Source organism: Sander lucioperca, chromosome 9, assembly GCF_008315115.2.
Source record: "Sander lucioperca isolate FBNREF2018 chromosome 9, SLUC_FBN_1.2, whole genome shotgun sequence".
Classification (NCBI taxonomy): domain Eukaryota; kingdom Metazoa; phylum Chordata; class Actinopteri; order Perciformes; family Percidae; genus Sander; species Sander lucioperca.
Window position 1 is genome coordinate 4546681 of NC_050181.1, and position 21322 is coordinate 4568002.

The window sequence follows — 21322 nt, forward strand, 5'->3', positions numbered from 1 at the left end:
GCATGCATGATTGATTGGTTTTAATCATATGTTAATGCTCCAGTTAAAACTTGGCTGCTCCTCTTTATAGTATACACAACAAGTAAACATGAGGTCAGCCATTTTGGTTTGCTGTTGAATGCAGTTACTTTTATTAGCTGTGATAAATAACCTTAAGTGGAGTTTTATGTGTTTCTGATATCCAGGAAATAAGGGGAAAACCAGTTACAGTAATTTCAATATTTATATATCCCCCTCCTACATTATTTTCAATTAAATTTTAGTGGTTACTCCTTTTATACTCTTTACAGCAATCGGGACTATTAAAGACATGATTTATTTTGTCTTAAATTGAGATCATTTTGTAAGTGGGAAGATTCATTTGTGTTCCAATAGACAGGAATAAGCATAAAACATATATATGTTGTTATGCTAATGAAGAGTTTTAATGAAAATTTACTTTAGCCATGAGAAAAAAATTATATTTGGACTCTGGAAAATGTCTGTGTATGTTGGCACATACTTCTTTCCATTACTTTTAAATTGAGCTCAAGTAAATCTTATGTGAGTCAACACAGGTTCTCAGTATACAGTGGAGCTGCTTCAGGCATCTTTCTTGATGGCATTTCACCATGAACTTTAAAAAAAATATATTTGACTCATTAATGACTCAAGAAAAGTCAGGGGATTACCAAAGTCATTAGGAGTCATCCTTTGGGGACCATTAACGTCTCTCAAGTAAATGTAGGGATATTTCACTGGATAAGTGAAAGGTTTGGTCTTCTGGTGGCTCAAAAAAAACATCAGGGCATCACCAAAGTCATTAGAATTCATCCTTTCGGCACCATGCATATAATCAATCAATAATTGTTAAGACATGTCAGCTTTGGTAGGCATATTTATGAATTTTGGAGAGAGCCAGGCTAGATGATTCCCCCTGCTTCCAGTCTTTATGCTAAGCTAGGCTAATCACCTCCTGGACCTAGCTCCATACTTAATGCACAAACATGAGAGTGGTGTCACTCTTCTCCTCCTAGAAAAGAAAGTGATGTAATGTAATGACATTATCAGCTTAATCCTTGCTGTCTTGAAAAGTAAGTTTGGAGGTCAGACTCAGGTGCAGAGCAGGAGCCATGCAGCTGCAAGAGAGGGGAGGATTGGGATTCAGCCTGAGTTTCAGTGTTTTGCTCAAAGACAGTTTAGCAGCTGCCACAGGAATTAAACCTATGCATGTCATCCCACTGACAACTAACACCACAATGATGCAAATCAACTTACATGTCCCCAGCATTTGGAAATACACAAACAGATCTAAGCACTTTTTGGGGTTGAGGTTTTAGTCATGATACATGTCTGTTTTTCTCAGCATACAACTGGATTAAATGTAATCAGAGAAAATGTTTTTGCTACAATGTTCTTGGTTATTTCAAGAACTGTAAACATCTTTGGTTGACATCCCTTTTTCCTGCCTGCAAGGAGAAATCTGACAGGCCTGTTTTGTGGTAACAAGGATTAGATTGAAGTGGATGTGCTGATTTGTGCTGACTGGTTTCAAACCAGTAGGCGTCGCTGTTTCTCACTTATGAACAACTGGACAGAAGACCTGGAGGGATGCTATGATCAGTGAAACTCTCAAAACATTTAGAAAACCTGGAAAATTCTGGAAGTGGTCGTGCGTATTCAATATTTATAGACTTGAATATGCAGATTAAATACTAAACTATGAGAACATTTTTGTAAAATAAAAGAAGCTGTGGATTTGAGACACGTTATCTTTTAATACTTGTGGTATTTGCCTCCATCTCCGCGTCCCACCTCTTGCTTCCAATTATCACAGTGGGCTGAGATCTACCAGACGAAGACTTCTGATTGGCTGAGTCAGGTGTCAATCACAGGCTCGTCCTGTAGTCTCCTGTTGGCGAATACAGTCCACACCAGAAGTCAGAAAGTCCAATTTCACCAAGGGGACAGAAAAGACAAGGGTATATTATGCGGTTATTCTGAGTGTTCCTGTCAGTCTTCACAGTAAAGAAGTGTTATTAGACTTTTAAATATTGTGAACGTTTCTCGTTAATGTGGTTTTGTTGTAAAAAGTAAAAGAGAAAGGGAGGTTAATTGGACTTGTTGGCTCCTTTCTCCGGCATTTCTACGTGCTGTGCCAGCGCCGCTGTTTGCGCACCTGAGTCCGCTGCTCAGTTTGTGCAGCGTCAACATGCCTTTAATGCATCTGAGCAACTAAACTATCACGGTGACATTAGTTACGGGTAACATGCCTGCTGTGGTGAAGTTGGGTAAATGCGCAGTCTTTCACTGTGGAATAACCACCGGAGTCCAGGTGTCATCAGGGAGAGCTGATGTGGCCGTTTGGAAGAGCGCATCAGTTTGATGTCAGCTGGGATTTGACAGAGCGCAGGAGTTTGGGATGCAATTGAAACCTTAAAGTGACAATCCTCGGCTACTTTTACCTGGATTTAACACAGGCTAGCCGGAGCCATGGCCTCTGAGGTGGTGTGCGGACTGGTCTTCAGGTTACTGCTTCCAGTGTGTCTTGCAGCTGGTGAGTTATTTCAATTTTTACGCATCTTAATTGGCCTACAGTGCTGTGTGTGCGCCAGGTGGGGTTGGGTGATTGGTCAATGTATAGTTGATCTAATACTTTATCTGAATTTATCTGATATTATTCTACAAATCAGTTCATTCAGCCTGGTACAATGTATCTCTACTTGTTCTTATACAAGGTTAATGTTTAATTGTGCATTGTCCCTGTTTAAATACAATTACATTACATACTAAATGTAACGTTTAAGGAAGGCTGTAGCTTATAGGCTATGGTTGTGACACTTATTGGGAAAATGTCCTACTTTTTTACACTCATGAAAATCTGTGACATGAATTAAAAATCTTAGGTACACTAGTACAAACAGGAAGTATCCTATTTTAATATGCAGAATGTTAAGAGCAGAAATCAAATGAATGATTGTGTGAAGATGTAATAGATGTTTATGATGATTTGTGATTAACCTTATGATGTTGGAGGTCACAGTTCATTTCTCATCACTGCTGAGGTCTGTGTGCTCTTAAACCAAGTCCAAACTAAAGCAGTAGACTGCACAGAGTCACACACCAGCTATTATATATAAATTACAAACCAGAGCAGTGGTGTACCAGCACTGTTCTTCACCTGGCTGTCACCTTTTATTGGATTTAGTAAAGGAAACACAGCTGACAACAGAGCATCCAGTCACCGCAGAAACAACCTTTTTGAGTCTCTACACTCAGTGCACAGTGTTTATGTCTCAGTTTGTATGTTCAGAAATGTATGATTAAAAAAACAAAAATATAAAGTGCATCTTTTTAAATTTTTCAAGTTTGAAATGCTAAAATTATCAACTGTTTCTGTATCTACTGTTTTAGTTTATTTTACTCGGAATAAAAACAGAAAATACTCCTTACTGTTGTTGTAGGTCGCCTATGTGGCTCAACCGGCGAATCAAATTGCAGTTCAACTGTGTTATGTATATTTTTACAACATTAGAAATTAATTTATGTGGTTTCTAGTGTGGTTTCTGAGTTTATCTTATTGCCTATTAATGAATCATCAGTCTTGTTATTGAATTTTTAGCTGCTGACTGGACATACATGCCAGTAGTGTTAATACTGTTAATTAACATTTGAATTGCCTTGGCAGTGTTAGAGCTACATGTCTTGTGTTGTTTAACAATTCTCTGAGTTTTAGTCAGCAGTGCTTCTTGGTTTGTTTACAGCATTTGTAACTTTGAAAAGCACTCTACACAGATGAAGTTATATTTGCAGTGTTTGTGAATGTTTGATCTACTTTTTTGCTAAGCAGATTTAAAAGATTACTCACAGTCAAACTTGGCAGCTTATTTAAATTAAGGATTGACTTTTAGCAGCTTTTAACAGACTGGAATTAATTAGTTTCACAGAAGAAGAAGGCACACACTAGAGTTTGTGGAGAGGAAGCTCGAGGCATGATCCTTATGCAGACTTCATTAAATGCAGTTTACTTTGTGTTTTAAGCTGTATTTCTGCGGTAGGCCACAAGTGAAAAATGATTAGTGTCTAACTGCCACTGAGGTTTCACTGTGGCGTCTGTGTAAGACTTATGTGGCTGAGGTACTTTTAAAGCTAACAGCATGCTTTCTATAGATAAGACCCACTCAGTACCACCATAATGCATCACTTGACAGCCCGACGGCCCCTTTATTTTCAAAAGCAATTGTGAGGCCATGCATTGTCTCCATTAATTCGTGGAAAGTCGTTTTAACAGTATGAATTAATAATGGGGTTGTGAGGGAGGGAAGAATTGCCTTTCCCTTTTATCGTAAACATACCTTTAATATTTTATGTTTTTTCAAAGTGCAAATGAGCACTTGTCATTCACTGCAACTCTACACAGTAACTGACAGGATGAAGGAAATGTAAAGCGGAAAGAAGGGGATGTATACAGGAACAGACGGCGTTAGGGGGATGAGAGAAGGTATTACTGCCACCAGCATCAGCTTATTTTCCTTCATTGTTTCTGTTTGACAGTCAAAGATCTCATCTTAATTAAAACTGAATGGATCTGGTGTAAATCAATAACCATCAGCCACCAGCTATTGTGGCTTGAAGATAATTTAAGGTTTCATTTATTTTCTTTCTCTTGTTTTGGTCCATATTTTAGGCTTTCATGTCATGTGTTTTTGGGGCCAAATGTGATTTAAAAAAGTATATTTTTTCTCTTTGCTGAGAAAACAGAGGAAACAGTACAGTACAGCAGATGTTATCTGACACCTACATTATACTTACTGATATGTACTGTAGTGTAATATATGTATATGCACACCGTCTCTTTTCTCATGTCCTAGTGAAAGACTTGTCTGCTAACGTTACATACGGTAGTCTGTGTTTCCTGTTGGCCATCTGACAGCACCTCTATTGAAAAGCACAGAACTGCTGGGCCAATGTGTACACAGTCTCCTTTACCACCACACACACACATTTGCACACAGTTACAGTTTAGCCGATCAAACAGGTCGCTGTGTATGTGTTAACTGGCAAAGTTTGGAGTGTGAACATGATTATAAGCATGCACTTGTGGTGTGAATGTACAGATGGAGCTGCAGGTCAGATGTGTTGAGGCGGGCAGGTTGTGGCAGAGTAAAGCACTGAACACTGTGGGAAACAGATGTGGGAGGTGACATGCAGATGCTGGGAGCATCACTGGAATCATGATGCTTTAGGTTTTTATTTGGACTTAATAAGACAAAATAAATGTGTAGGCAATAAACATTGCGCTATAGATGCAGTGTTGTTTCATCACAAATCTTGAGGCAGACAGTTTGATGCTCCAGAGGATAAGTTGTTGTCTAAAAATACACTTTTAACCAAATAAAATTGTACTTGTCTCTTGTGATAAGAAACTACTTTAATATCCAAAAACATAGCAACAAAACTGTTAAAACCACATTGAAGTGTGTAAAGCAAGCAGAAACAGAACAGTTACCTCTGAAAATGTGGTAGAAATTGAGTTCAGGTGTAGTTAGTTTAGTTCAAATCAAAGGTCATGTAGAGAAAAACAAGCTTTTTGACTTTCACTATATTTTTACCATTGCTTAACATTTGCTTAAACATAATTAGAAAAAAAACTGTCAAATGTGCAACTAATAACATGAAAACTCAGACAAATACAGTGCTAAACACAGAGCAAATAATATATTGTGTCAGTGGTGAAAACTGTTGATAAGTGCTTCATTTAATCTCACCATGTTAGTTCAGTCTGTAAACCAATCAGGAGCAGCTGTGCACACAAGAAAATAACAAAGAAAAACAGTAAAAGACGTAAAAAAAAAGAAACCCAACAGATTCAGAGTAGAAGAAGAGAGATACATGAAGAAAGTAGTGGGAGAATTCAGGTCGGTCGCTTAAACTCTAAAACACTAAAAATAACACCTGTAACTTTATTAGAGTCAACTAACCATTGTTAATTGTTTTTACTGTTTGGCAGGCTAGCAGGCTAGGCTGCTGGCTAGGCAGCAAGCTAGCAGGCTAATGGATCAATCAATGTATCAAAGCTACTGACGTAAATGTAGCTAGCTAGTTATTGAAATCTCCCTCTTACAAACAAAAAAAGTTGAATTAAAAACAAACAATAAAACATCCAGTGGCTCAATTCAATACACTTGAATTATTATTGCCCAAATGACCTAACTTTTTCTGGTCATAGACTGTAGGTTCTGGTATAACAAGTAACTTTAGTTTAACGTTACATTATAACGTTACCAGCTAATGCTAGCTAAGTTAATGTTAGCAAATTTCAGTTGACTTTACATTGTCTACTTGTGCTTCTGTTATGCTACTATTACTGTAATGTTAGCTATTAGCTAGCTTTTAGTGTTAGTTATTGTTAGTAGTAAGCTAACCAGTGATGTTAACTAAACAAACTTAACGCTGCAAAGAATACTTTTTTATTGATTAGTCAAGTGACAGAAAATTACTTGGCGCATGCTGCACTTTCAGTTCAACGTGGTCGGCTGGGAAGACTGGCCGAGAAGGCTCGCCTGTGCAAACATCTGTATGATTCTTCATGTACAGACCACAGGGAGTCAAACAGCCTTGAAAATGTGGTCAGAGAGAGACACCACACTAGGAAGAAAAGAAGCATTTTGCTGAAGAGTGTGGAAAAACATGAGAGATTATTTTGTCAAAGCTAAAAAACGGCCCTTATAGAAAGAGTATTCTTAACAATGTTGGAGGTAGACATTAATTTAGATTTGGAGATAAACGACAGTTGGGTTAATACTTAGAGTAGATAAATGTAATGTTTGGCGGTACGTCGTCCGCTGTTTTCTTCTTTTCTACTACTTCTTGCTTATTCACAGATTATTTTGTTTGCACGCCCCCTGGTGTTTCAGAGAATACTGCAACGAACAATGCGTTGACCATAATCATCTGTGTGCATGCTCTTAGTGCGCGAGCCATCTACTGGGGTCAGGGGTTAGGGCTAACCTTAGTCTATAGCCACAACGTTCCACTTCCGGGATTTCTCCAGTGCCGCAGGAAATTCCGCCGGAAGCATGTCTATTCACCGATGTCCGTTTCCTTCTGCTGTCTTTGTGTTAGAATTTTAAACTCTGGTCGACGGACCATGGTGGACTATGGTTAACTGCTCCTCAGATCTCTGCATGGTGAATTGAGACAGCTAGCTAGACTATCTGTCGAATCTGAGTTTTCTCTTGCACAACCAAAACAACTTTTCAACATACACGTTCCACCAAAACAAGTTTCTCCCGAGGCTATTTTGCAGCAGCTCCGTGCGGAGCTTAGCGCTGCCCATGACGATTGTGATTGGTTTAAAGAAATGCCAATAAACCAGAGGACGTTTTTCTCCCATCCCGGAATGCTGTGTGGACTAACCAGACCCTCCTGTGCAGCGCTGTGGAGGATGGTCTGGCAAAACGAGACTAGACTAACCCAATGAGTAAAATAGTTCACAAGTGTAATACAGTAGCTAGATAACTACACATTCTTAACTTGTAATATATAACTTAAATACACAAATAGGCTACACACCTTGCCGCTCTCTGAAGAGGAGCTCCAACCAAGAAGGCACAGTCAGTGGGCACAACCGGAACTGAGCCGGCAGCAGCGAGACAGCGTCGCGTGCAACTTATTTAAAGCATGTGTGCGCTGTAGCAAGGCATGCGTGCGACTTACTTAAAATGCATGTGCGACTTACTCAAAGTGCGTGTGTGCTTTAGTAAAGCGTGTGTGCGAGTTATAAAGCACACACGCTCCGTAGAAAATTAATTGGCAACAATTTTGGAAATGATTTAGTCATGTTTTTCTATGCACAGAAATCACAATTTACAGCTCATCATGTGAATATTTTCAAGTTTTCTCTCTTCTATCATAGTAAACTGAGTATGTTTGGGTTTTGTGACTGTTGAACAGACGAAATTGGGCCAATCAACTTGAACTCTAGGAACACAGAATCACAATTTGTTGATTTTATAGACCAAATCACTAGTCAAGAAAATAATCGATAGATTCATAATGAAAATCTTTGCAGTTGCAGCCTTGATTGAAATCAGCTGCTCGTCATCTGAGAGGGTAAGCAGTTTTGTTTGTTAAAACCAGTATTTGGATTGTGGCTTTGGAGATGTGACTTCCATCAACCACTTAGTTTCTGATGAAACCACACTGCACAGTGGTGGTATCTACTTGATGTAGTATGCTCTTTATTATGTTCAGGTGTTTAAATTCCTCTGTTATTGCCCAGTCAAAGAGGTTGTAATAATTATAATAACCCTTTGGTGGGCTCGGTCTGGTCAGGCACCGCACCACCCTATCTTCTATCATGACATTTATGTTTTTGGGCTAACATTCTGAAGTCATTTGGCTTTGATTTTACTTTTGAGACTGTCTTGCTTCTCTTGTGTTTAGGCTTTGTGTGGGTGTATTAACAGCTTTTACTGGAAGAGACAAAAGCCTGACTCAGATGTGAATGGGTAGTTTTTTTGCAGTAATCTGATGTCTGAAAACAACAGCATCTTATTTTCATTCCCTGCTGTGTAAAAATCCTTAGATGGTGAGTCATACAGCGAGGGCAAATGGTCAGGAAGACTGTGGTCAAGTGTCTGCAGGCTAGCAATGGATGTACGGTTACAGTACAGTACAGATAGATTATCTGCATAGATACAAAAGGACTTCTTTAGATTTGTAACTCTGAGCAAATGAATAATGGGGGCAGCAGGCTCCGGACTACCAACATGGGCAGCTTTAGAGCCTATTTAATGCTACATTTAACAAAGTTAAAATGAAGTGGGTGTGGATAGAAATGGTGCAGAGTGTGAGACCAAAAATGTAAGATTGAGTCATTCACTCTAGAGGCTTAGGCTGAAAAAGTACCTCACCTACTACGTGTGTTTGTTTGAAAAGGAAACAAAAAAAAAAGATAATAATAATAATAATAATGATGATAAAGTGCTTTTTTGTTGTGTCTGGAATATCAAGTATTTGTGCATACTTAAAACTTAATAACATAATCTACAGATGTTTGTGGTTTTCTTAAAGATGATAGCCCCCCATAACATTTATTAACTTTAGTTGGTTTTCATTAGGCTGTATCTGAGCACAGAGAAAACCAGGAAGTTTACTTACTGTAGGGCTCCAGCAAGGGAAAAGTCAGTGCCAAATTAAATGTCAATGAATAGGTCCATTGAGTGTGCAAAGATAAATAAAAGCACAATTTTTAGCAGTTAAGTGTAATTTTTCAATAGTTCAAGACCAGTAGCTGCCCAGACGGGTTGATCTCTGCGACTTAGACAGTAATTCACTGAGCCGACCTGGTTGTAAACTTTGTGCTTGTTGATATAACTGCTAAGATAAATTTGGGAGGTCAGACTGTGTCCACATTTTGTACAAGGTTACTGTGTACGTCCCTCCTTTCCCTCACTACCTCCTGACCTAAACATTTTCAAAGAAATGTAAGGCGGCTTATTGCATATTTTGCATTCTTAAGGAAAACCTGAAAAACTGTAGGTTGTAAATGTTATGTGATATTATTTGAGCTGATGCTACAGCTGTAAAAAATACCACAGTATCCAAACTTAAAATGTGCTTCATGCATAGTGTGGTTCATATGTGTTAATTGATGTTCAGTCAGCAGGTTATTTGAGCCGTTTAACTGGTAAAAGCCCCCAATCAGGGCAGATGGTGGTCAGTCTGACTCTGGGAAATGAAGTGCGTTACAGATCAATACATCAATTAATGGTTTTTGGAAGTCATGTTTGCACTTAACCATTTTAACTTTCATCATGAGCTTAAAAGACTTCCTTGATGTGTCTCGAAGGGGTGTGTATGTGAGTGTGTGAGTACGGGGAGTGTTTGGGAAAAGGTGAGTTTGTGGAGTTACATAATCCATCATTCATCATGTGTAGTGACACTTCCTAAAAACTGAATCAGTGCATTAAAGCAATAAGCGTGGGCTCCAAATAATGGTTATTTTCATTAAAGATGAATCTGTTAATTGGTTAATATCGGTTAATTGTTTGGTCTATAAAATGTCAGAAAACAGTGAAAAAGGTCACATCACACTGTGGCTAAAAGCCAAAGTTTTTCAGTTTACAATCATATAAATTGAGAAAAGTGGCAAACTCTTACATTTGAGAAGTTGGAACCAGAGGTTGTTTTGCTTAAACAATTAATCAATTATCAAAAATATTTGCTAATGAATTATTTGATTAACAGACTAATATTTCTGTCTTAGGAATCTGAGAAACAGTGTCTGTATTTTACTACGCAAATTGGTCTTTCATTTGGCTGATTGCCTTTATGTCCTTAGGCTTCATCACTGAAATAATAATACATACAACAAATTAAGGGAATGTAGGAAATGCAAAAATTACAGTGAAAATATCACAAAAAAATCAATCAACATAAGCTATTAAATCTATCAAATCCTCAATAAAAAGACTATAACCAAACACTGAATAATTTTCAGATACTGGTTGTGACATTTCACACTTCAAAACAAACATAATTTCCCTGAATGACTGAATTAAGCCTAGGCTCTTTTTGTGATGCAGGCCAGATGAACAGATAACGAGGCTTGTGAGTGTGAGGTTTGGTTCGAGGAATGTTCTGGCTTTTTATGACTACAAGCAGCTTTTCTACACCAGGAACATTTTAATTACTTTCACCACATGTTTCTCTTAAATCTGTGTTTAGTTGATCTCAATGACGACTCCTTTACCACTGCCAGCTTCTGCACTTTATTTACAGTTAAACTGTATGTAATGCACACAAAGCAATAAAGAATGTTTGTTGTTTATTATTATTATTATTATTATTATTATCAAAAGGTGGATTTGCTGTTCAATATGCATTTGTGTCTTTGTTTCTGCAGCTTGCCTGTTCAGGTACAATGTCCTGTCCTTCGTCTACCTCATCTATCTCCTGCTTATTCCACTCTTCGCAGAGCCCACAAGCACAACAATGCAAGGTAAGAACTATAGTGTAACTCTCTTTGATACTTTGTCCATCGCCTGAAGAATCTTGAGTGTTTCCTAAAAGTCTTGTTTAAATTGCAATATTGTTCTCTTTAATGTAAACCAGCCCTTCTCCAGAGGACTTGAATTTCCTTGAGATGAGGATGGATTTGGCACGTAGTTTAGGCCATGAAAGGTAATATCGGTTAGTGCAGGCATGAGTCCATCTGTAATAATAAAAATGATGAGATGTGATCCATCAGAAACCAGATCTTACATACACTCGATAAAAAATTACATTTTAGGCTTAGGTTTGGTTTATTTGCACAGATAAGGTCCATATAGATACAAACTAAACACACAAGCTGTGATGTTGAGAAAAAAAAACCCTACAAGCCTGTAAAATATCTTTCAGAGAAATAAAAGAGAAGAGAATTGAGATGAGGGCTGTTTTTGATAATGGTTAACCACTGCAATTATCGAGGGGGGATATAAAAGTTGCTCCTAAGGCTCCACTGATTCCTTAGATGGGTTTCATTTCATAATACCATGATGTGCGTGCATTTGACAAATCAAGTGTTATTGTTTAAATTAAGACGTTGTGAAGGTTAGTATTTAAGCTCTTTGGTATTTTGGTTTACGCAGCGGCCACTCATCCTCTTAATATAAATCACAGCGGACCTATGAGGCTGAGGTTTATGAGAATGAGGTGACTGTTCTCCGTACGGGTGATGAATGTGGGATTGCGGTCGGCAACTTTAGCTGCGCCTTTATGCACTCCCCTCACCACGAAACACTACCATAATATGGGTTTCTGTAGGAGACCACATGCAGTGTTTAATAATACATAAACCCATATTGGTGGAGGGAACAACATCCAGTCCAAGAGACGTCTCTGCTCGTCTTCAGCTGAAATAACAATCAGGAAGTAAAGGAGGAAGAGAGGGAGAGGAGTGAGCAGAGAAAGTGGACCACTTACACTCTCATCAATAGTTAAAGAGAGAAGTCTTCTAGTAAAGCTCAGTGTTCATGTATCTGATAGCTGTTGACTTCAAACGTGGGTCAACACATGGCAGTTACAAGGTCTTTTTTAAAATATGAAAACATTTCTGTCTTATTAGTCTAAAACAGGAAGTGTGCCTGTAGCCAAAATGCCCTGTGCACCTAATTAAGATAATGTAGTATTGCAAAAATATATAATAGACACTTCCACACCAACAAGACATAACAAATTAAACTTCAAGTGAAAGTAAGGCAACTTAAATATTTTTAAGATGTTTGTAGCCACACAAATAATGTTAATTTTTCTGGGTTATAATTATTTATTTACATTTCACATAAAAGTTAATTCAGTGTGTATTTAGAAGTAATATACAGTTTATAACCCCATTCTCCCACTGGAAGGCAATTCCACGATGGGGTTTTACTGCTTTTATTATCTTAAGATGTTAACATGGTATGGAGTAAAAAAAACATATTTAATATGGCACAGAACAACAGCTGGAATGATGTGAAAAAAGGAAGAAATTACTGGAAAAAATCTTGAAGATGGCACCTGCTTTCTGTTTGGACTGTCCATTCATCCATTCATTTATTTTCCGCTGCTTATCCAGGGCCGGGTTGCGGACAAACAGATAAATGGTTTAAATAATACATAATACAAATTACTATACTAATAATACAAATTATTTCCCCTAAATTTCACTAAGCTTGACATTTAAACAAAAGGTGATACTCTGCTGTGTTGTCCTTAAAATGGTTGCAGACCCTCTGATTCTAGCCGTTAACACCTTCCAGTAACTTTGTGGATTCTGGTGTTGCCAACTGTAAAGCTGAAAGGAAGCCCTTCACAGCCGATATCTTGGAGTTGTCATAATTCCTTTTGGTACACAGTCATTCACTAATGTTTGCATTTAGAGTTGAGAATGCAAACATGAATGCATTTAGGGAGTTGGGGTTTCCCCCAAACAGATGTTTCCTGGCAGAACAGGTGACACAAGTTTCGAAATGAAATCAACAGAATGCTAATAATTAAAAGGCTGTTGCATAATTTAAAATAACTCATAGCATTTAACACATATTTGAACCAGGCTATATGTTTATTTGCCACTAATTATTTTTTATGTATTCAAAATAAAAGAGCCAATCCACAAAAAAATGTTTGAAGCAGGTGTGAGTAAATGGTGATCTAAAGATAATCAAAATAGTAAAACACTTTCCCAACTTACAGCAGAACAACCTCTTAAATGCTGTACAGATCATCCACTATAATATTTTTTTTTTTTAATGACTGAAGAAACAATAAGATCTCATTGAAGCATTCAAGCTTTTTTTTTGTCTAGGAGGCCCTGCTTGTGAACTGAAGGTGACAGCTTATGTTCATGTAACCTTTTACCAGAAACTGTTGTGTTAACTACTGTATAGAGTTGTCATGTAAAGAAGCAAAAACACAATAGAAGGGAATATCATGCATGTAAGTTGCCACAGGCGCATATGGTATTAGTTATTCTTCTAGTACAACACCTGCCAGGACATCTGTCTCCTCTCACCGTCTGTCATCAGGGAGGGGAACTGCCAGCTGAGAGAGCCACAGTATGAGGACGTTTCAGTGAGCACAGTCTTAGTAACAGGATTATTTTTGACTGATTATGAAATGATTGGAAACTATAATCATTATTTATTTTAGGTAAATATTTGTCAGATTATTGAAGGAAAAATAATTTAGCTTGGGTGCCACGCCAGTTTATAGAGTTTAATATAACAGCTGGTTGTAGTTCAGAATGATTGTGAAACCATTACCAACATTTATTTGTACTGTAAATTATCAATTGTCCATTTAACTTCAGATTGTATACAGTTAAGGATAAAAGTTAGTTTTAAAGTAATTGCTACACTGTGGTTTTAATTATACAGCGGTTATAATCTTAAGCAGATAATCAGAATCTGAAGAGTAACAATTTGACAGTTATCTCCTCCCTCCTGGCATTTATTGTGTATGAAAACCATCCAAAATACACACTGACAGTACAAACATACAAAGATACACAACTAATTGTGCAGAAAAAAGAAACTCTACATTTTTGAATCAATTGTTTTAGAGAGAGTTAAGAGAGGGATTGAGCTAAATTCAGTGCTTTGTTTTGATGGTCTGTTTCATTTTGTCTGCTGAATCTTAAAGGACATGCGGCAGTTAAATTGGTAAAGTTAAGTAAACCAAATGTTAGACATGAATAATTCATTAGGTGTAATTTGCAGTGCTGTATGCCCAAGGATATGACAGTATACAAGACTCCAATCCTAACTGGAGACAAACAATATCTTGTGCAACTTGTTGTTTGTGATTTACTCTCTAATGTCGTAATTGCACTACTTGGCTTCATATCCCCTTGAAGGCATTCAATTCTCCGTGGAGGTGAACAACATCTAAACTGTTGCTCTCATATGGGCAGCAGGCATTTTAACAGCTTTTACAGTAGGTGCTATATGCCTTGTTGAATGGGCACCGACATGACAATTTTCCTTTGGGGAGTCTTTTAGTAACTGTTGTATGAATTTGTATAAATATTTGATGTTATGGATGATTTATCAGGTTTATGTTTTAGCTAGTAGACTTCTAACAGAGGGTGTCTGCTGTATTTATCATACTTTTTTTTAAGAACTGAGGCAATTTTCTATTTTTGTATAGTCTGGCAGGCAGTGGTAGAAGAAGTACTTACTTAAATAAAAGTAGCAATACCACAGTATAGAAATACTCTGTTAAGTAAGTATTAAGTAAGCATCACTAATATTGCACCTGGTAAAGGTGGAACTAATTTCATCTACTTTATATACTGCCAGGTAGCAGTATACATGGTGATTTATAAATTGATTAAGATTTTGTATTGATAATCTGAATCTACAAAGTAGAATAGTGGCTTTTAAAAAAAATGTAGTCTATAGTAGAAGTATAAAGTAGCATAAAATGGAAATATGCATGTAAAGTACCTCAAAATTGTACTTGAGTACAGTACTTGAGTAAATGTACTAAGTTACATTCCATCACTCCTGGCCAGGACTTTTCTTTCAAAAAGACCATATGATTGCATTGAAAACATTTCATTGCTCCTCTCTGACACTGTGATTTTGCAACAGCATGTGGTTAAATTAGCTCTTTATGTTGTCAAATGGATACGATTATCTGATTGATAAAGGAAAAAGCAGCAACTGTTAAAAGGGAACAATGCCCTCTGTTTTAGAAACCTTTAAAAAGTACTCTTGGGACAGCGCTGAGACTGAATAATGAAGCAAAGCAAAATATTGATTCAAGATGAGTGTCAGGCAACCAAGACCGATCATCAACATCACACAACAAAAATGCTGTATTACAAATAGGAAAACGAGCCAAAGCGGTTGTGTTGTCCAGAGCCTTTGGACCAATTTGGATGCAGAAGCTCGCTAACAGTCCTCATACCTCCGTATTTACAAGCATTCTTTTCCCTCTTTATGAAAGCCCAGGGAGTTACAATGGGAAATTAGCACAAATTGTTTTCACTTCAACATTTAATTCGCCTGCCATGATCTGTTGTTGCACACATTTAATTAGGTTAGCCCTCAATGGCCTGAGGCTCAGCAGTAGCGCTTCACCTTAGTCAGGATATTGTGCAATACACTATAGTAAAACTGTTATGTGTTCCCCGCAAGGATGCAGTAAATTTAATGAGATGGAGATGTTGCCCTGTGAAGAACCAGTGGACCAAACCATGCAGATATGTGGGACAGTTCAATCTTTCAGGGCTTTTACTGTCATTTCTTCACCAACGAAGAATCCCATCAAGCTTGTTCTTCCCTGAGGATGAACATTTTCGCAAACGAGAAATCCTACTGTAGAGAATTATCACCATAACAACTCCTGAAATTATCCCAAATACCCGTAGGTGCGCTATAAAAGCCATGTGTTGAACAGCTGTGGCAGCTCTCATCCTTTCCTCCCAGGATCAGTAATGTCCACTGACAGCTGTATTCTTTACCTACATTAAAGAAAGACACTGTGTCAGTCAACACCTACACATATGTTGCTCTTATCGTCTTGGACAGTCAAGTCATTTCTTGCGAACATGAACTGCCACTAAAGCCAAGAAATCAAAGAATTTAATCGGATATACAAGCTGGTTTTGTTCCTTGTACGATGAATTAGAAAGAATTAGAGTTATTGTGGTCCACCAGAATGTTTATTTGACTTTTTAACAGAAATAAGATTTGCTGTATAGTAGGGTTGCCAGTTCTTGACCAGTATGTATTATGATCCCCCTTGGGTGCTCTCCCAGTCACCTTTTTTTTTAAAAACTAATTCATTCAAAACAGCTCCAGACTTCACAGCTGATCATATGAATATGGATCATTGTTCTCTTTGCTCTGTCCTAAGAGCACTATCAGAATTCAGAAATACTAGGCACTTTTTAATGTTGCACAAACCAAAAAGTATTCAAATTTCAGTCAGTTCTCTGTGAGTAAAAAGTACCAGCAAAGAGACTTTTTCTGGGTTTCAGTACATGAACGGCAGAAAAAACGTGTGTAAACTGAGTGGTGTTGGTGGTGAACTCACTGTAGCCGCTCTCCTCCTCCAGGCCACACAGGGCGTCTGCTGCAGTCCCTATGCTTCACCAGTATGTCCTTCCTGCTGCTCCACATCATCTATCAGATTACCGTCAACAGCCTCCTGGCCGGGAACTCCATCACCTCTGACTTCAACTGTGAGTACAGTATACTGCCTCCTTTATTGTCGAGGCTTAAAGGTAGTGATGTTTGTTGTGTATGTTGAAATCAAAGCGACTTGCAGGTTAAGAATCTACAAAGAACCTGCAGAATGGACTTGGCTGATTTAAATTTTTGCTGTGTGCAAACCTTTTAGAAGACATAAAAGAAGACACTTGTTTTGTTTTTAGAAAAGTCAACAGACTAATAAAGCCACAATCAACCCCTTTTAAACTAAGTTTTTCATGTTGGTTTAACTGTGACAGTTACTTCCTTGTCTCATAAAATTATTTTTATATACAACAAAATGATTTTGCCAAATACGTTTCCAGGCCAAATTGTTCCCTGGATTATATTCATTGTCCATACCAGTAGTGTTAGATACATACAAAGATGGGTGGGGTGGATGGTGGGCGTACTGGTAGACTTTGACACTTGTATATTAAACAAGATCTCCCTCTCTCCTTAACTTTAAGTACTGTAAGAGCTTAAAGCTGGATTTATAATTGATGCAAGGGGATGAAGGAAGTCATGTTGTAGATACCAAGGGCATAGGTTTAGATTTATAGTTGAATGTCTGATTTCCCATTTTTGTAACACCCCGCAACACTAGATACATTAATTGGATTGTATCGTCCTTTAATAGTAACTGTGTTAACATTCTTTTAGTGGTTGGGCTGGTCTGCCTTGTTTAATGTCTGAATATGAAAATATTGGGTGTAGTTGCCATATTTATGTTGTTTGATTTCCTGTGAGAGAAAGCGACAATTGTATGAGCAGAAGATTTGACGTGGAAATGTCTTTGCTAGATGTTTGTTACTGAAAACAAGAAAATGACTGACCTTTTTTTCCAACTTGCTTCATGTTGCTTTCACTCTTAACAACCTCTACTGGCATCAAAGGAAACACAAGCAGCCCAAACTGACCAGCCGCAGTTTTATTAGGCTCCCATGTGGTATTGCTGTAGCCATCATAGCCCTTGAGTGTTGTTACATTTTTTAGGTGGTGCACATCAGCCACAATGCAGCCTACGGCATTCCAAGGAAGCTTACCGATGTTGCCGTCGTAGGTATGACATAACCCCTTGACACAAAAGTATAAATTAATTTTAAACATAACCATAAAAACATTAAAACCATGCTTCAGTTGCCATAAGTGGATATTTTAGAGTATACTAATTAAAATTGCTGTCATTGAACATTTTACAGATATGTATGAACATTTTGCGACTTTGCAGATACATTTACGAAATCTTTTTCTCATTATGTCAATAAAATACCTAATACATCTGGCATTATATGTCTTTTCAGTATATTAAGTTTATACACTTATTTTTTAGGTGACAGGGTTAGACAGTTGCCACAAAGTGCCATGAGAACATACAGTTTAAGGTGGTCCAAACAAGAATCAACCCCCCCATCACTCACCATGAGAACTCAAGTAAGACGGTGAGATCTCTACATGTTGGGCCACATGTTCATGACTGACTGTGCACATGTGTCCCATCCATCACAGAGGCAGTTATGTGCTTAAGCTATTGATGCAGTGTCACGGAGTTGTATACCACCAGAGAAGGTGTAAAGGGAACGTTTCCAAAACTAAGTGAACACGTTTCATTTGCAGCAGAAGGTAAAATATGCTCTCTAATAATGATTTACAATTTATAGAAACATCCCAAATCTTATTGCATTTGTCACATCATGAAGATTTATGAATGTAACACATTCCTCAATGTAATTAGCTTCCTTGTGCCATATGGTGACATAGAAAAAAATAAGACTTTCTTGCTGCCAGTAAAGCAAACACTGTAAGCTACTGACTCAGTATTTGGAAGGTGTTAATAGTTGGCCTTGGGCTTCTCATGAAACTCTGTGTCAAACTGTAAAATGTGTGTCTAGACGGGACAGACCCTGACCTTGTGTTCTAATGACTTGTTCTTTCTAATGGAGGTAACTCGCCTTCCATCGTCGAAGTCCAGCCAACTTTGCTCAGGAGGCAGAACGGACCTTATCGACTCAGGCAGAAACACAGAGCCGTTCAGAGAGGGTAGACTAAATGTTTTTTCCTAAAGGACGGCAGTTTTTGGCAGAGCAAACCCTGCTGGGATGAGTCCATAATTTCTATCTGTTGTACAAGCAAGCTAATTTCATGCCAGTCAACCCATTGATTGATTGGTTGCTTCATTGATGTTTTAAGTATGTATCAGAAAATAAGAAATCCAATGGATAAATGGTTCACATATATTTGATATATATATATATATCAAATATCTAACTAATCTAATCTATCTAACTGAGATAAGATCCATATCAATGCAAATCAAACCAGCTATTAGGCTAACTGAAATAAAACCATGCCAGTCTCTAGGTATGGTGAAGGGTATGTGATGATGTGGGGCTACTTTAATTCCAAAGGCCAAGGGAACTTTATCAGGATGCATAGTATCCTGGATCCATGAAATAACTGGCCTTTAAAAATAAAAATCTGCCTTCCTCTATGGGAATTTAACATAGGGGTATGTATAATTATGGCCCCTGTATTTTAAGGAAGAACATTTATTTATTTACAATACATTATTAATTCACAAAAAAAATTGGTGTCCTTAAAGGTCGGATTTTTCCTCATTTTTTTAATTAAGGCATTAAGATCAATTTCCAAAAGATGATTTTTTTATTCCTCTTTTTAGTCAACTTGACCATGGGTATGAATACTTATGAGCAGCACTGTATATATATATAATATGAGGCACATGAACGCACCGCATCTTTCTGGTGTCCATGGTGAGTATGGTCTAGTTATCTGTAGGCTAAGTGAAAGTAGTCAGGTTTTGGTTTCAGACTATGTATCATGAAGCTCCATTGGCATTTTAATGAATAACATCTTGATAACTATCTTGAGTCATTATCTGCAACATTTAACAGTAAAGTTCCTGTATGAGTGCTGGACTGCTCAGGAATTGCTTTAAAGTGAACCGCTGGTGGATCCAGGCTGTCATTTGACAATTAATGAGGCACCGGGTGGAGAAATATAACGTCACACACTCATGATGAAAAACTTCATATTGAGCTAAAGAACCACTAAAGAATGTCATTAATAAATCACAAAATGTCAGTATTGTGTTGTGTCATTGCTGACATTACCACTATGATGACCACTGTGATGATTTGTATACATATTGTTGGATTTCTACTTCCTGAAGTTAATGTCATCCTATTTTTATTTTTGGGCTGCATATGCAACAGGAAGCCCAACATTACTCTTTGTCCCCTTGATACAGCCTCTACATTCTGCCTTATCTCAGATTTCTATATCTGGCATTTAGCCCCTTGACACCCTTTTCCTTTTGGCAGCCAAGTATAAACAAGGAGTCCTTCTTTGCGGTGAGGCGGTTATCCTCCCTCCAGATAACGTCATATGATTTCCCCTATTCGCTGTAGCCAAATACACCATTAGAGCAGTAAACTGAGTTGAGTTTGAATGAGAAAACCTTGCCTAAAAAGCTAACACCTCCAGCTGTTCAAGCAGGTCAGTGAGTGGTCGCAAGATGAGCTGGGGTTGACTTCCTTTGGAGTCATCTGTCTTTCCTCTGTTTGTAAATGCAGTTCCCACCATGTCGAGTCAGCACAGTCATAAGCATTTGTATTAACTGTCAAAGACCACCAGATACCATATACTTTCCTGTGATTGTCTAAACTTTCTGGCAGTCATTGTCCTTAGTGGTAGCCCCCACCCATCTGGAGATTAAGACATTTAAAATAAACCATAAAAAAAGGATTTGCACGTTTTGATTTGACCCATATCTGATGGCAATGGATATTTCACCAGCTCATAAGGAGTAAACGTCCTGTTGAATGGCTATTTTGCAACCAGTTCCTCAGGGATGGTCTTCATTAAGTCACATAGATGCCATTGTTGACCTTTACTGCCCTCCATATCCACACATATCCTGCTTACCATTCCCCGAATGTGAGACATACTTACTGAATTCTCCCTCTGCATACTGATTGTCCAATTACAGTCATAATGTGCTGAAATGTTGACGCTGCATATCACCAGTCCCTGCGGAAAAGGGCAACTGGCATTAGGCCCCAGAGATAGAAGAGAGAGTGCAAAGAAATCCTGTGCTGAGAGGTTAACGGTGCAGCAAGTACAAAGGGTGTTTTATGATGTTCACATAAAGTCTGAGGACAGGTATTTTTGGTGCTCAGCTTGGGTGGACGGCAGCCTCGCCTCGACGGGCAGAAAGTCTCACACTCTTTTCCAGAAGTCTCCATGCTGAGTTCAGGCTTTATTACACAGTATCCTCTTCTCATCCTATGGATCATACTGGCTTGTCTTTACATCTGTCATTCCTCGTGTATGATATCGGTTTCCTCTTACACCTGTGAGCTCAGTTTGGGCTGAGTGAAGTAAGGTGTTGCAGATGTTTCAACTTGGGATTTACTGAAACAGACTCTGTTTTGCCTCATTACAACATCATCAGTGGACCTTATCTCCTCCTGTGAAAGGTTCTGGCATGCCCCTCACCATGTTCGCTTAAGGTTATTTGGCTTGTAAATGACACAGTAGTTTGACCAGAGGCCCCAACACTTTAAAGTGAAGAGTTAATATAATATGCC

The 21322-nt window shown here is 38.0% G+C and overlaps 1 protein-coding gene and 1 long non-coding RNA gene across 7 annotated transcripts in view; one reads left to right on the plus strand and one right to left on the minus strand.

Annotated features, from left to right (window-relative positions):
- Positions 1 to 1742: 1742 nt before the first annotated feature.
- LOC116045847 lies at positions 1743 to 2331 on the minus strand. The gene is made up of 2 exons (XR_004104016.1): positions 2242 to 2331; positions 1743 to 1891 (listed from the first exon to the last, which is right to left on the minus strand). It is a non-coding gene; the product is annotated as an uncharacterized LOC116045847 (long non-coding RNA).
- The window catches only part of LOC116045832 (piezo-type mechanosensitive ion channel component 2), an 81490-nt gene continuing 62068 nt past the window's right edge, over positions 1901 to 21322 (plus strand). For 5 of the 6 annotated variants that reach the window (XM_031293728.2, XM_031293727.2, XM_036004806.1 and 2 more), the window contains exons 1-3: positions 1901 to 2536; positions 10892 to 10987; positions 16577 to 16702. In XM_031293728.2, the coding sequence (XP_031149588.1) occupies positions 2473 to 2536; positions 10892 to 10987; positions 16577 to 16702 (286 nt within the window). In that variant the 5' untranslated portion in view covers positions 1901 to 2472. The remainder of the gene's footprint in view (positions 2537 to 10891; positions 10988 to 16576; positions 16703 to 21322) is intronic. The other variant, XM_031293725.2, reaches the window with a different exon arrangement.